The sequence below is a fragment of the Phoenix dactylifera genome, chromosome 2, assembly GCF_051530095.1.
Source record: "Phoenix dactylifera cultivar Ajwa chromosome 2, Ajwa_hap1_PhDact_Kaust_v1.1, whole genome shotgun sequence".
NCBI classification, from domain to species: domain Eukaryota; kingdom Viridiplantae; phylum Streptophyta; class Magnoliopsida; order Arecales; family Arecaceae; genus Phoenix; species Phoenix dactylifera.
In genome coordinates, this window is record NC_143191.1 from 7,610,269 (window position 1) to 7,625,672 (window position 15,404).

Genomic DNA, 15,404 nt, shown 5'->3' on the forward strand with positions numbered 1-15,404 from the left:
TTCTCGAAATCCAATTTACATAAAACACTTTTTTGCTTCGTTATCTTACAATAGAAAATTATTTCGTAGGCGCTAAGAAAATTCTCTATAATGTATCGCCCTTTGACAAAAGTACATATTGTCCTTCAAACTCTGTTGATTGCCCTTTCTGTCGTCAGAAGACTTAGTATTATTGAAATCACCCACCAAAAGCCAAGAGCTTGACAAAGTGCTTCAAACCATCGCCAATTCTTGAAAGAAGACATCTCTCTGATCCCTATCATTCGGACCATAAACAGCCATTTTATAAATAATCTTCCTCACCGTCCTACAATATAGTTCAACTATGAGTGAGAATTCCTTTTTAGCAGAGTTTCTATGATCAAACATTCTGGATATCCATCCGATTAGAATTCCTCTAGCAGAATCTACAGCATCTAAGTGTTCCCAACTGTCCAATTTAGAGCTGCCCATGGAGCTTAGGAAGGCCGATGTAGGTACTGCAATTTTCGATTCCTGTATAAGGATGACGTCGCAAGAGGAGGCTAAAATAAGATCTTTAATTGCACTCCTCTTTTCAGCGGCCCCGGAACCCCTGGCGTCCCATGAAACTGTAATCATAGCAGCATTGATTTCCCTCTCAAAAGAACTCACAAACAGCACCGGTTCATTAACATACAGAGCATCCACAACCATTGCCAATTCCATGTAGGTTTGAACAATAGCATGGATTCATCAGCGCACACAGCATCAATTCGCCTCCACCGCAATGCTAAGTCCACTGTTCCAGGACAAGTCCAAAACGGTAGTGAGCAACCTCCACAAAACCAGCACCACGTCACTGTGTTATTAATGCGAGGCATCCACCGCAAGTTCAGCACACTAATAGATAGCAAAGAGGAGTAGATCGCACCCGCATCTCAGGCATTTCCCCAAGTCAACATCATAGCTCATCCTTAAATAGAGAGACAGAGCAAGAGCCAACTAAATGGAAGGGGGGCAAGCAAGCTAACCATAACCATCACCAACACTAAAACCAAGACTAGGATAAGACCATCCTGGTTGCAAAAGCAAGAGCCAACTAACCATAACAAGTAAAAATCCATAGCAGATTGAAAACCACCACCAACCATCAACCAGAAGCACCACTGCGCCAGCATCGCCGCCTTCCCCTTCTCCAACTCAAGCAGGGTGTCGATGACTTCCTTTGCAACATCCTCTGAGAAAGAAAACCTGCATGTCCTTCCCCATTCCAAGAGAAGTCGCTGTGGGATCGATGAGAGGGGCCTGACATGGGTTTAAGATCAACTCATCTGCTTTATCACCTCTTTTCTTCCTACAAATTGGAATTAACTTAGCAGTTGCCTCCTTCACAGAGCCCCCACAGCCCTTAGTCTTGTTGATCTCCTTAGCCTGGCCTGTGATGCAGGACGGATGTAAGGGATGGAAGGCAACGTGAAAGAGGAGAAGAAGAGGGGAAGAAGAAGAAAAGAGGAGAGAAGGAGGAGGAAGAAGAAGACTAATTTTCTTGCATTAATTCATTCAAAAATAAACAAATGCATGCCCTATATATATATATATATATATATATATATAGGGCCACAAAATAACAAATAAGTCCCAACGAAGAAAACAATTCGAAAAAAGGTCCTCAAGTGACAATATGCAAATTAATCCTACCCACATAAAATAAATAAATAATAAAAAATAACATCAATCAATCCAGCCACAACGAAAGTGGCTGGACTGTCCTCCTACGACGACCATGATTCTGTAAAATAATCAGTTCAGTACTCGTGTCCGCACCGGCCTGAAGCCTCCTCCTTCATTCTCTAAAATTTCCTTTGCCTCAGTGGTTTCCCCAATGTCCTCTGTATCTTGTTCAACGCAGGACGTTATGGTCAGCCTGCATGCTTTCCGCTGGAAGACCTCCCACGTGAGGTCTCCTCCACAACGGTTTCTTGGTCATCTACATTAGGAGAAGGGTCCATCTCCACATGAGACTCAGGGCCCATTGGATTCACGCCAGGTGTCTGCTATTTGATCTCCTCCACCTGTTTCGTAGAGAAGAGTGCCGACCCATAGTTGGGATAAAGACAATAATAGAGCTCATAAATGGAGTTTAATGAGCACCGGACTCCTTTTGAAAAAAGTGAGTTGTTCTGGCCTGAAGAGAAACCTGGCAAGTTTCCGAGCCGTCTGCGCAGCTGGAGCTTGGAAGATGAAAAGAGCGGCCGATTGGCTGACAACCTTCGTTCCTTAGTATTTCGGTGGTCTATTCTAAAATAGTTTAAAGTCCTTTTTTCTTCCTCCTTTGGTTTATTTCGGTAGACATACGGCTTCACTAGGTTCCTCAAACTACCGGTTCCCACACCAAAGCCTTATCCACTAGACGATGGAGCACCAGACATTAAGACATATGGTTCAAATTAATCTGCTGATGACCACATCATCCATCTAAGATAGCATGTCAACATTGATCCAAAGCCGTCGTATTATGTATCAATTTCTCATCTCAAAGAAATCTGATGTCCAAGCATAAGAAGCCCAAGGGTCATGGCGAAGGGTCAATTTCAATTGCTCCCACCATGGAGATGACATAGGCATTTCAGGTGATAATTAAGTTTGTCATAGGATCTCAAGGTTCACAATCATTGATCACAAGAGTCTGGAAGAAAGTTTTGGAAAGCTGCCATATAGCGTGGTAGGTCGTGAATGATCAGAGACAACGGAATAGAATTGGATATAAGTATCATCTTCACAACCTACAATTGATTGTCCAAAAGCATATGAGTGATATAATCATTCAAATAAGTACATATAGAGGACTTGTACCTAGATGAAAATAAGGGAAGAAGCCATGGAAAACTATATCAAAGTTGATTGCATGGAAGATTTCAAATTACTACATTGAACGGAAGCTTGCTTTGCTTTATTACAAAGTACCAAAAAGAAAGACTTCTCTAAAATGCCCAAGGTACTGTTTATCTCACTTGCGATTCCGCTGCATGCGAGTCCACTTATGTACTGCCATTAAGATCCTTTCAGTCAATGAGTCCACATAACCATCCAATATACTGCGAATGTGCTGCCCAATTCGATGACATAACAAAAAAGCAATACAACCCCAGAAGGCAGCCACAAATGAAGCTGCAAGTATTGCAAAGAAGATGGCATCATCCTCCACACTGCTATCATCTTGGTTTTCTTCTACTTCAGGTGGCACAATTGGAGTCGAGTCAGATGTGCAGGTCATATCCAACGGCGGCCCATGTAATCCAATATTACCTTCATAGCTACTCACATTAAATGTGGCAAATTGGTCTTTGAAACCTGGTGTACATCCAGATAAGTTATTGTAGGCAACTGAGAAGACCTCCAAGAAGTTTAGTTGAGTCAATTGCCAAGGTATCCCACCACTCAACTGATTGTGTGACACATCCAAGCTTTCAATCTGACTAAGTTTCGAAAAAGTTTCGGGGATTGGACCTGTCAGCTGATTGAACGATAGATTCAATTGTACAAGCTCGTTTAGATTTCCAATTTCTGGCGGTATGTTTCCCGTCAACTTGTTTCCTGCCAAATCAATTGCAGACATCAAAAGCAAATGATCTGTTGGGTAGGCATATAAGTTTCCTTTGGTGATGAAGTCCACCATCAATATATCAACTTCATAAAACTCAATCCGCACACTTGTACTGAATTCGATCCATCCAATTTCATACCGAGGAATATATGTATCTGTTGAGTCAGCCTTCCTGAAGTGCATTTTGCCAAAGCAAGAGGGCATTGATCCTGAAAGAATGTTTTGTGAAAGGTCCAGAATGTGTAAAGACCGTAGCTTGCATAACTCAATTGGTATATGGCCTTCAAGTGAATTTTCACTAAGAACAAGAATCTGCAAAGACAGTTTTTCTCCGATATGTCTTGGCAGTTTACCTGAAAGCTGGTTATTACTGACATCGAAAACTTCAAGGGATGAAATATTGAAATAACTACTTGGAATTATGCCTGTTAAAGCATTCCCAGCAAACTTGAGAAGCACTGGTTTGGATGATTGGAAGCAATCAGGTAATGACCCGGAGAAGCTATTATGGGATAAGTCTAACACGTAAAGCAGTGTTAGATTACACAAATGATTTGGTACTTCGCCATAGAAATCATTTCCTCCTAGGTTAAGGTAATATAGATAGGAAACAAGTCCTATGCTCTCTGGAATTATACCTGATAATTGGTTATTGTGGACATCCAATAAATATAACTCCTGGTAGGATGGCAGATTGCTCGGCAATGGTCCAGTAAACTTGTTTCCATCTAGATAAACATATTCCAGTGAAGGATGACCATAATTTGTACTAAACATCTTCCCATGCAAGTTGTTGTTGGAAAGCTTCAAGACAGACAATTCAGGGCAATCAATCATCAGGCGAGTTGGTAGTTCCCCGGATAAATTATTATGGGACAAATCCAATATCCCCAGATTACTCAAGTTACCCAATGATGAAGGGATACTTCCGGTTAGATAATTTGAGGACAAATTCAAGACCAACATCTTTGGAAATATTGTGACGATGTTTGTAGGAATCAGTCCACTGAGGAGATTCATGGAGAGATCAAGGGCAAACATGCTCGTATTTAGATGCTTTGGCAATTGAAATGCACCCATTATTGAGTTATTTCTCAAGTTGAGAACTACTAGTCTGGTCAGATTTTGGAGCGACCAATGGGGAAAATTTCCTATCAAGTTATTGTGGGAAAGATCAAGAGCTTCTAACTTGTCTTGGGAAGAAAGAAACGTCGGTGTTGCAAGTGGGTTCGCATCAAGGTTACAATGTGACAACTGGAGGGACCGTAGCTGGAAAGACGGAACAAACTTTCCACTGTCAAGATGTACAAATAATTCCTCATTGCTTGACAAGCCTATAAATTCTAGCTTTGAAAGATTACCGAAGGAGGAAAATGAGAAATGCCCATTGAATAGGTTGCCAGAAAGATCTAGATACCGAAGTGAAACAAGACCAGCGAAGATGTGTGGTGGAATATTACCCTTCATCATGTTATAAGAAAGAGCTAAATGTTGAAGAGAAACTAGTTTCTCTAGAGATAAAGGAAGACTTCCATTGAGTTGGTTGTAAGAAAGATCCAACTCATGTAGGTTCTGTAGTCCACTGAGCCCTAAAAAAAAAGGAAGAAAATTAAAAAAAAACATTTTGCCCCATAATATGAACAAAGTTAGAAAACTTGTGACTCAATACTTGTCTACTCCTAATTTTTTGTCTTCGGTGAGTCATCTTGGTGACACAAGTCAGTCATGCATGTTAAACAAAAATATAAATGAAATACAATAAGAGAATAAATAAAAAAGAGGTTAAAGGTGCCTAGTGATCAAGGGAAGTAACATTTGAAAATTACTATTAAAAAAATTATACAATTAAAATTTATATTCTCCACTCACTGATTCTGGATAACTGATTAAGTATCGCTATGTGTCATGCGAACTTAGTGTAAATGCTTGATATGATGAATCAAAAGTCATTTTAACTTGCTGAAGCCAATTTAGAACGATTGTTGGATTTAAATTGGGGAACATAAGTTTGATAAGTTTTCTAATTTAGCCAAGTTAACTTAATCAAGATTGAATTTGGCCGCAATTTTGGCTTAGACTAAAAAAATGATTCAGCTTGGCTAAATCATCAGTCAACATGTACAGATTTTTTAGCTTTGAATATGGGGGAATTTGTGACCTTAAAATAAGGAACATGTTAAATTCTTAGTCAAAGGAATAAACATTATACCTTATGAAGGCACTAAACCTATTAGATTATTTCGATCCAAATATAAGAAATTAACGGAAGAAAAATTTCTCAAAGCTATGGGTATCCCTCCTATGAGCTGATTAGCTCCAAAATCAAGCACTCTAAGCTTTTGCATTCCTAGCATGCCTGAAATATAGAGCCATAAATATAAACAAAGAAGATAATATAAGCCATTATACTCAATGTGCTGATAGTCTCATGTCAGAGAATAATTGCGGATGAATCCATAAATTATTATGTTCCACATTAAGTGTGCGATTCAGCTTGTTGCCTTTTAGATTCAGGACAATGAGAGAAGATTGATTTTTAAGAGATAATAGAACAGTTCCAGTGAGGATCAAGGATTTCTAACTTTCTCAATACTAATATGTCATTATCAAATACAAAGTTTCCAAAAAAAGTGAATCTAAATCAAAAATATTTATGATAACATGATAGAAAATATGAATAGACTGAAATTGCAGAAACAAATTGGATGAGGGAGAGGCTGACATCAACCAAGAAGACAATATAAAAACCATTATAATCAATGTGTTAATGGTCTTGTGAGAGAGAAATAAATGTAGATGATTTTGTAACTTATTACCTTCCACATCAAGTGTGCCATTTAGCATGTTGCCTCTCAGATATAAGGCACTGAGTGAAGAGAGTTTTTTATAAGATAATGGAATAGTTCCAGTGAGCTCGTTATAGCTGAGATCAAGGATCTCCAACTTTCTCAATCCTGTGATGCCTATCAAATATAATATTTTCAAAAAAAATCTAGATCAAAAATATTTACAATAAGTGGATAGAAAATATGAATAGACTGAAAAAATTAGAGAAACAAGTTAGATGAGGGAGAGGCTAACATAAACCAAGAAAACAATATATAAACTATTATACTCAATGTGTTAATGATCCTACGACAGAGAAATAATTGTAGAAGACTCTGTAAGTTATAAATGAATTGGAGAAATAAGATGGATGCAGGAGAGGCTGACAAAAACCAAGAAGACAATATATAAACCATTATAATCGATATGTTAATTGTCTCGTGATAGAGAAATCAATGTAAATGATTTTATAACTTATTACCTTCCATATCAGCTGTGCCGTTTAGCATGTTGCCTTCCAGATATAGGGCCTTAAGTGAAGATAGATTTTTAAAAGATAATGGAATAGTTCTAGTGAGCCCGTTTTCCCTGAGATCAAGGATCTCCAACTTTCTCAATCCTGTGATGCCTGTCAAATATGTTATTTCCAAAAAAAAATCTAAATCAAAAATATTTACAACAAGAGGATAGAAAGTATAAATATGTTAGAGAAACAAGTTGGATGAGGGAGTGGCTGATATATAAACAATTTTACTTGATGTGTTAATGGTCTCGTGATAGAAAAATAAAGGCAAATAATTTTGTAAGTTATTACCTTCCATATCAAGTGTGTCATTTAGCATGTTGCCCCACAAATATAGGGAACTGAGTGAAGATAGATTTTTAAATGATAATGGAATAATTCTAGAGAGCCCGGTATTGCTGAGATCAAGAATCTCTAACTTTTTCAAGCCTGTGATGCCTGTCAAATGTGATATTCCCAAAAAAAGAAAATCTAAATCAAAAATATTTACAACAAGAGGATAAAAAGTATAAATATATTGGAGAAATAAGTTGAATGAGAGAGAGGCTGACATAAACCAAGAAGACAATATATAAACAATTTTACTTGATGTGTTAATGGTCTCGTGATAGAGAAATAAAGGCAAATAATTATGTAAGTTATTACCTTCCACATCAAGTGTGTCATTTAGCATGTTGCTCTGCAGATATAGGGCACTGAGTGAAGATAGATTTTTAAAAGATAATGGAATAGTTCCAGTGAGCCGATTATTGCTAAGATCAAGGATCTCCAACTTTATCAATCCTGTGATGCCTGTCAAACACGATATTCTCAAAAAAAGAAAATCGAAATCAAAAATATTTACAACAAGTGGATAGAAAATATGAATAGACTGAAAAAATTAGAGAAACAAGTTGGGTGAGGAAGAGGCTAATATTAACCAAGAAGACAATATAAACCATTATACTCAATGAGTTAATGATTTTATGATGGAGAAATAATTATAGAGGACTCTGTAAGTTATTACCTTCAACATCAAGTGTGCCATTTAGCTCGTTGACACTCAAGTTCAAGACTCTAAGTGATGATAGATTTTTGAAAGATAATGGAATAGCTCCACTAAGGCGATTATAGCTGAGATCAAGAATTTCTAACTTTCTCAATCCTGAGATATCTATCAAATACAAAATTTTCAAAGAAAGAGAATCTAAGTCAAAAATATTTACAACAAAGGGACAGAAAATATGAATTTACTAAAAAAATTGGAGAAACAAGTTGGATGAGAGAGGGGCTGACCCATGTGTGATAACGATCCTATAATTTGATTGTAGGACAAGTTAAGCTGTCGGAGCTCCTGAAAGGAGGAAAAAATGCTGAAATTCAATCGCCATTTCTCAAGTTGATCAAATTCTACGAGCCTCGAAAGCCTAAGCTTCGACACTCGTCGTGTGCTATTGTTGCAAGTTACTCTCTCCCAGAGGCAGCAGTCTCTCCCTCTTGCCCATGTAGGTGGTGAAGTGTAATTGTTGCGAAGGAGAGAAGATCTAAGCCCTAATAGAGCTTCATACTCCTCCAAAGGACACCCGAAGCTGCTGCTATAGTTACACGGGACTATAATCAATGAAGTCCATAACAAAATTGCTAGCCTTGAGTAGGAGGCAAGGCGGTAGCAATTCCTCATAGCAGAGTGACTGTCGTAAGGTAATTGTGAGATGCACATTTGCTTCTCATCTCATCCTTGCACAATTCATATAAAAGCATAGAGGTATGGAAATCTAAGCCTACGGTCAACTCATCATACTAGTAGGTTGACCGCATGGCTTTCAGTAACGTCATGTTCAATTCTTCAATGCCAAGATTTTTTTCGGAAAAATAGATGGGCGTGGACCCCACTCTGAGAATAACTATTAAAATTGAAAGCGTTTGAACGGTAACACACGGAATGAGAGAACAAGTAGAAGGACAAAAAAATTCAGAGACAAACGAGCAACTCACGGAAGGTAAAAGAGAGAAGCAGAAGTAGGAAAACATGGCGAACAATTTCTTGTGAGGTCTAGAATCCACACATTGAGGATAAGAAAGTTTTGTGGTAGAAACTTCATCCGCAAGCTTGGACTTGGAATAAAATCTTCAATCTTTCCACATGCGCCGACAAAATGCACAGACCAGCAAATCCAAGTCTACATGGAAGAAAAGTACCAATCGACAAATGTAGAAGAATTGACTTAATTACTATGCAAGAATTGACTTGAGCATGACAAAGGCTCCTTGACTGTGGACTACACGTGTCTGCAGACCAAATTGTCCATCTTTAACTACTATTCAAGAAGAGTAATATTTGAATATACGATGCGAAGATCAGTGAACAGACAGAAATCTGTTGGTATATCTATATATTCTTTGTTGCACTTGATTTCATAGATGTTAATTAGCCATGCATGCGGTGTATACCCTTCATTAGCTCAACACCTCTTTAAGTTGCACTTAGCTCTTTTAAAGGTTTATTAATTAGTTCTAGTATCAATATGGGAGACCTTACCCTCTCCACTTAGCCTCTCCAATATGGACCTTCGCACCTGTTTGACAGGTATTATCCACACGAAGCACTTCTCCTTCTCTGATCCTGAAGTTCTCCTAGATGCCACGGCTGCTGCTTCACTCCCTGTCGATCCTAGAATTGAAGACAGGCTGCCACGTTGGGGTCGTCAATGGAGCTTTTCAATGCAACTATGTTTCAATTCGGTATTATAAGGAGTAATGTAGTACTGCCCCCCGGGGTAATGTTATATATATAATAATAGAGAAAATATTCATTACAACATGATATTTAGTATTATAAGGCCAGATTCATTACCCCATTACGATAAAAGCCATCTTTTTTTTTTCAAATATTTCTCAGGCTGCATTGAAGACCAGGTCAAGGTAGTACCTCTAGATCTTATACCGAAAAAGCTATCTAATATCTAATTACTGGCCTTCAATGCTAAGTTATGGAAGATTAACAAATTTGACCCTAAAGTTAATAGTCACATTAGCCAACTATAATAGTAGAGTTAGACAAATTGTATTTATTAATTATGTTCTTCTTTTATATCTATGGGTAGGGAAAAAAATTCCCTACCCACAGAAAGATTTTGTAACTTAGAAAATATTTGATTAGTATTTCTTAGAATAATTTGATGTGTTCTTATCATTAGTGCTTGTAGACTATTTATTCCCACCACTACCTGAGTTTGGAATGACATGTATGTGAATCAAAAGGCAGACCTTGCATATCCTATAAGGTTAACCCTAGGGATATTCAGTCGTCTGTCATATTCTCGGCTTAGGCTATCGGGTCGGCGTGTGATAGTGAGACTGCGATATCATGGATTATGAGTATAGTTTCAAGCCCAACTATGCTTTATTATCATAAAGAAGGAAAAAACTTATAAAGCAACATATTTATTTCATTATTTATTCTATGATCTAAACCAAAAAAACTTATCAATTGTGTTTACAGTACCCCATCCAACGGTGCGAGCAAGGAGGAGTCATCACTATTTGAGAAAGTGGAATGATAACTATCTCACATTTTCCCCACTGCATTCTTTTTCTTCTCTATCTCTTTTTAAACTAAGCACATCTTGACTCTATTGAGGCAGGGAGAATAATGCAACAAGAAAGAAAGAAAGAAAAGAATAAGAGCATACAATATTTATGGAGATTACATAATATAAAATTTCCTCACCAACACTATCTTCTAATACATTCGATCTCTAGAACACTCAATTGCTCTCCTCATTTTAGGGTTATGAGTGATATATATGATAGAGTAAGTCAATTTGAACTCAAACTGGTGTTCTACAATAATCAAGTTAAGTCTGGCTGGCGGGAGCTCCGACCCCACGACCCCGGTTAACTATTCATGCAGCCCAAACAAAACATGTATGGCAGCCTGGGGGATCTTTTGGCTTTCTAGGACTTGTAAATTCAGGACATGCTCAACAAACTCTATATCGTAGATTTTGGCTGCAATCAGACATCACATGCACGATCGTGACTAACCATGATGTTGTCTGACACTGTGTATCAAAGGAAAACCACATTATAGCCGTCCAGTTGCTCATCACTAGTGATGAATGTGACAAAAGCAAACCAAGATATTAATTCCTGCACATACAATCTTAACAAAAAAGGTGCACTGTTATCGCATGCATTAGAAAAGATTGTCACATTTGTTTGATCCTTGAATGATTTCAAAGTACCATGTGATTTGCGTAGACAAATATGGGATGGAAGTTGAAGGCCAATGTCACATGACACAAGGAATATCCCTTCCCCTGAAGGAATAAGGTACTAATAGAACATAATTTTGCGGCAGGATATCTCAAATGAGTTGGACATCTGCGGTCTCACAAGCACCAATGATTGACAACTAATAGGACTCACATGTCCTTCCAGCCACCAACAACAATCCAATATTATGTCTTGAACTACTACGCAATTACAGCCGTAGATACACCCCACATTTACAGTAACAAGTTTTGTCTTTCATTGAAGGTTAGAGTGGGGGAGTGGGGATGTGGGGGAGGGATTCTCCAACTGGCTAGATTCGCTGGACATGACCAGTCTTTCCATGCACCTGAAGAGAGGGGAGGCATAAACTTTTCTCTTTGTTTTCCCTTTGACAAGGAGAGGTTGGGGCTCTTGTCTGCACAATAGAACTAAGTATGATGATAATAAAAAAACAATCTAGAGGGTCTTCTTCCTAAAGCATTCATTCACATGCCAGTGGGTGGTATGTTCCCCACCCTCCCTACCAACCTAGGTAGCCAAGCATACCAAAATATGCTTGGAATGCTAAAATTTAGACTAACTTTAGGTATCAATTTTTGGCCTCAGTAAGATCACTATCCACCAAAATATAGTTCGAATATCTTAGTTCAAGATAATTTGGATTATTTATCATTTCGGTCTAGTAGCATGAGTATCCATATCACTGGCTTGCTAACGACCCAACCATGAGAAAGGCTAGTTTCACTAACTCGGTGATAAGAACCATATAACTCGTAAACGTTCAGATTTATGAATTGCATTTGTACTGGTAATGCCTCCTCGGCCCTAGAAAACTATCAAATGCCATTGTTGGGCTGCAAAGGCTACATGATGACCTATTAATTTGATCATCCAATTCACAGATCTTCGAATTTGGATCAAAAAAATTGGCTTGATGTCAATGAACTGAGTTTCGATTCTACATATATATATATATATATATAGGGCTTGATTTCAATCAGCCCAGCTTGAGTTGTATCTGTATATCTGATTCGCAAAATCGTTGTACTACAAAGAATGTTGACAAAGTTTTTGAGCAGAAAATATAGGTAATTTTGTTACACCACATACCAAAATAAACTTGCAGTATTAGCATGCAGGGTAACTTTGTTGGTTGCTAAAACAAGAAAATCAAAGGGCGCCCGTTAGCTTCAACGTGCAACTTAATTAGTAGCCAAATCTTTTTGGAACGATACAAAACAAACGAGACTTCAATTGAATAAGCATTTTAGTAATGCCAATATTCTCATAGTGTAGATCTTCTTCTCGTTGTAATGACTTTGTGATAAGCAACGAACTCTAGAAACTAGGGGCTTTTTTTAAACACCTTTGGACTACTTAATTAATTTTGCTTAGACCAGATTTGTCGACTATAAAATATTGACAATGCTCAACATCATTGTTGTTTTTGTATTTTTATTTCTCTAATAATAATATTTGCATAAAACTTTATCTATTTCTCTCTTCTATTAATTTTCATTTATTTTTGAAAATAATAATTCTTTCTTTCTCCAAAGATTTTAGAAATAATTTAAGAAAATATTAAAGTTTATGAGTACATTTCTCTTTATTGTTTTATGGAGGAAAAAAGAGAAAGATAAACCATCAGATGAACCCCTAAAATAATAGCCCATTTGCTTATGGTTGTTCTCTCATTTAAAATAGAGTAAAAAGTCCATAGCGGATACAAAGATTGAACTAAAAGGAATACTAGTTTATGCACAAGAATGTTGCACATGTCAAATAATAGTGTTGAGTAACTTTCCAGGGAAAACAATGGGATGTCTAATTATTTGTATCAAGAAAATGAAAGAGGATATTTATATATATATATATATATATATATATATATATATATATATATATATATATATATATATATATATATATATATATATAATACAAACCGATAGTGGCATCCTATAACGTATAAAAAGAGCATGCCTACTTTTATTATTTTACTTTGATATGCTATTAGTTTAGTTGAGGCACTATGTGCTCTCATCTAATTAGTATGTAGGTTATGTTTTTATCCAAGAAAGATTCGTTATAAGTTATTTTTCTAAAACCTTTCTTTTATGGTACGATCAAAATGGAAGTGTGATATTAACTTAGCATATAAAAAATTCTTTCTTTTGACAATTCATATCAAAGAAAAACTGTTCAAATCAGGAATAAATTATATATAAAGACAACTTTAGTGGGCATACAATATAACAAGAAATATGTAACAGCGATTACAAAGCACGGCAGCCGTTGTTTTGTACCTTGGATTGTAGGAGTTAGGGAAAAATATTAGCAAGCACCGCTTTAGTGACTCACACGTGTATCACGGCACACACCTATCGCACGTCTTCCTAATTTTTTACCACATCATGACGTTGGAGTTGGTGGGAAAAGTTCTTGCATGTGGTCCCGCACGTACACCTATCACCTCCCTTCCCACCTATCTTTGCCTTCCATGACAGGATAACAAAGGCAAAGAACTTCCATGACAGGATAACAAAGCCAAAGATCACCACACAACAAACCATGGCCTCCATCTCCCCAGTCCACACCCACCCCACACCGACGATAATGAGATCAATAAATAAAATCGGTTACTAAAATATCAAATCTCCTATTAGAAATAATAAAACCAAAACTTAATTTATTCCGGTACCTCCTTGTACCATGTTTGCTATTTATCAGGGAAGCCACATGAAGGATATAATGCAATAGAAAAGAAAAGTTTTTAGTAACACAATTATCCTATTGCAATCTAGGGTTACTGCTCTTGAACATTAAAACATGAAAAATATTTACTGTACCCTAGTGCATAGCTTAATGGGAACCATAAGTAATAAAATGGATGTTAAGGGCCTATTTGAGTAATTTAGTCGGACTTGAACTGAATTTCATTCTAGATTCAGGGACTAAGAAGTTTATTTGAGTATGCCCATATCAACCCAATATCCTCGGCTCGAATCTTGTAAAAGTGAGGAAACGACCTTTGTGGGATTTTTTTTCCTCCTTATAAATCAAAAGACCCACAGACTGAAATTTAGGATGAAACTTTGGCTAGCCCTTAGAAGATTCAGGCTAGTTAGGTTGACTTGCCCATTTTCCTCAGAAACCTAGCAATCTAGCATTCTACAGCCACATTGTGCTCGGATATTTTTTGGATTTTTACCAATACCCTCTTGTCATGCTGTGATGGAATCTAATGTTTTCTTGTGAGCGTCATGGTCATTATTTCTGCAATCTAATATTCATGGATTTTAACATCACATCATATGATAGATCACCTTTTACATGTCAAACCAACATTCTATTTAGAAATAAAATTTATTTAATAAATAATGGAAGTAAGAACCATGATAATTGTCACTTGACCTCATGTTATTTGTACTAGAGGCATGCATATGCAAGTGTTATGTAGGTAACTAACACATAATATGGCAATGCCATATACTTGGCAACATATTTAAATTTATATATTAAATACTAGTTTTATAAAAATTAAATTGCAGTGAATAATTTATTCGTCATGCAATATATTGCAGGTTTTGTGAATTCCAATTAATATAGAGATATGTACATTGAATGTTGTTCAACATACTTCATAAAATTATAATGTTGTTTGTGAACCATACAACAATGTTAAGCTAAACAATGATAATGTTTCCAAAGTTTTTCATTTAAACTATCATGGTTAGTTGCTAATATCAAGTAGAGGGATGAATTTACATCTTGATTTATCTTGAAGAAAATGGAAGAAAATAATGCAACATAAAAGGGTATTTAGTAACACAATTACCCTATAGCCCTTCAACATTGCTAGTGTTCAATACTAATAATAGAAGTAGGAAAATGCTTTGGAGGAATTTTTTTCATGCACACACACCAAGGTTAACTGACCCTACTAAAGTTTGCTTGGCAACTAAAAATTTAATTATGATACTATGCTGATGTCATTAAAAAAATTATCTGTGTGCATAATGAAAGTGGCATACAATTACCCATAAAGACAATAACCAATATTATTATTGCAATCTAACTTTTGATTATTTGCATACCCGCCATTAATTTTACCAAAACTATAATAACTAATAACAAAAAGAAAATTGATAGCATCACATCATCTAGCAAATTGCTCACTTTGTGCTTTTCATAAAAATTATTTTTTAGAAATAAAATTATTATAAAAATAGT

The 15,404-nt window shown here is 36.5% G+C and overlaps 1 protein-coding gene across 2 annotated transcripts; it reads right to left on the bottom strand.

Moving 5' to 3' along the window:
- Positions 1 to 2,750: 2,750 nt before the first annotated feature.
- Positions 2,751 to 8,622, bottom strand: LOC103715910 (uncharacterized). Of its 2 annotated transcripts, none has more exons than XM_008803703.3 (6): positions 7,921 to 8,622; positions 7,560 to 7,706; positions 7,206 to 7,352; positions 6,873 to 7,019; positions 6,382 to 6,528; positions 2,751 to 5,154 (listed from the first exon to the last, which is right to left on the bottom strand). In XM_008803703.3, exons 2-6 carry the CDS (start codon positions 7,585 to 7,587, stop codon positions 2,969 to 2,971), a joined length of 2,655 nt encoding a protein of 884 aa, XP_008801925.3. In that variant the 5' UTR covers positions 7,588 to 7,706; positions 7,921 to 8,622; the 3' UTR covers positions 2,751 to 2,968. The 2 variants fall into 2 exon arrangements, with proteins under 2 accessions (XP_008801925.3, XP_088573339.1); XM_088717213.1 differs by having other exon boundaries at positions 8,190 to 8,605.
- Between the last annotated feature and the right edge of the window lie 6,782 nt (positions 8,623 to 15,404).

Coding starts and splice junctions, on each gene's coding strand:
- LOC103715910 (XM_088717213.1), bottom strand. CDS start 8,574: ATGAGGAATTGCTACCGCCTTGCCTCCTACTCAAGGCTAGCAATTTTG. Junction 7,020..7,205: donor TGACACACTTGATATGGAAG/GTAATAACTTAC, acceptor CATATTTGACAG/GCATCACAGGATTGAGAAAG. Junction 6,529..6,872: donor CGGCACAGCTGATATGGAAG/GTAATAAGTTAT, acceptor TATATTTGATAG/GCATCACAGGATTGAGAAAG.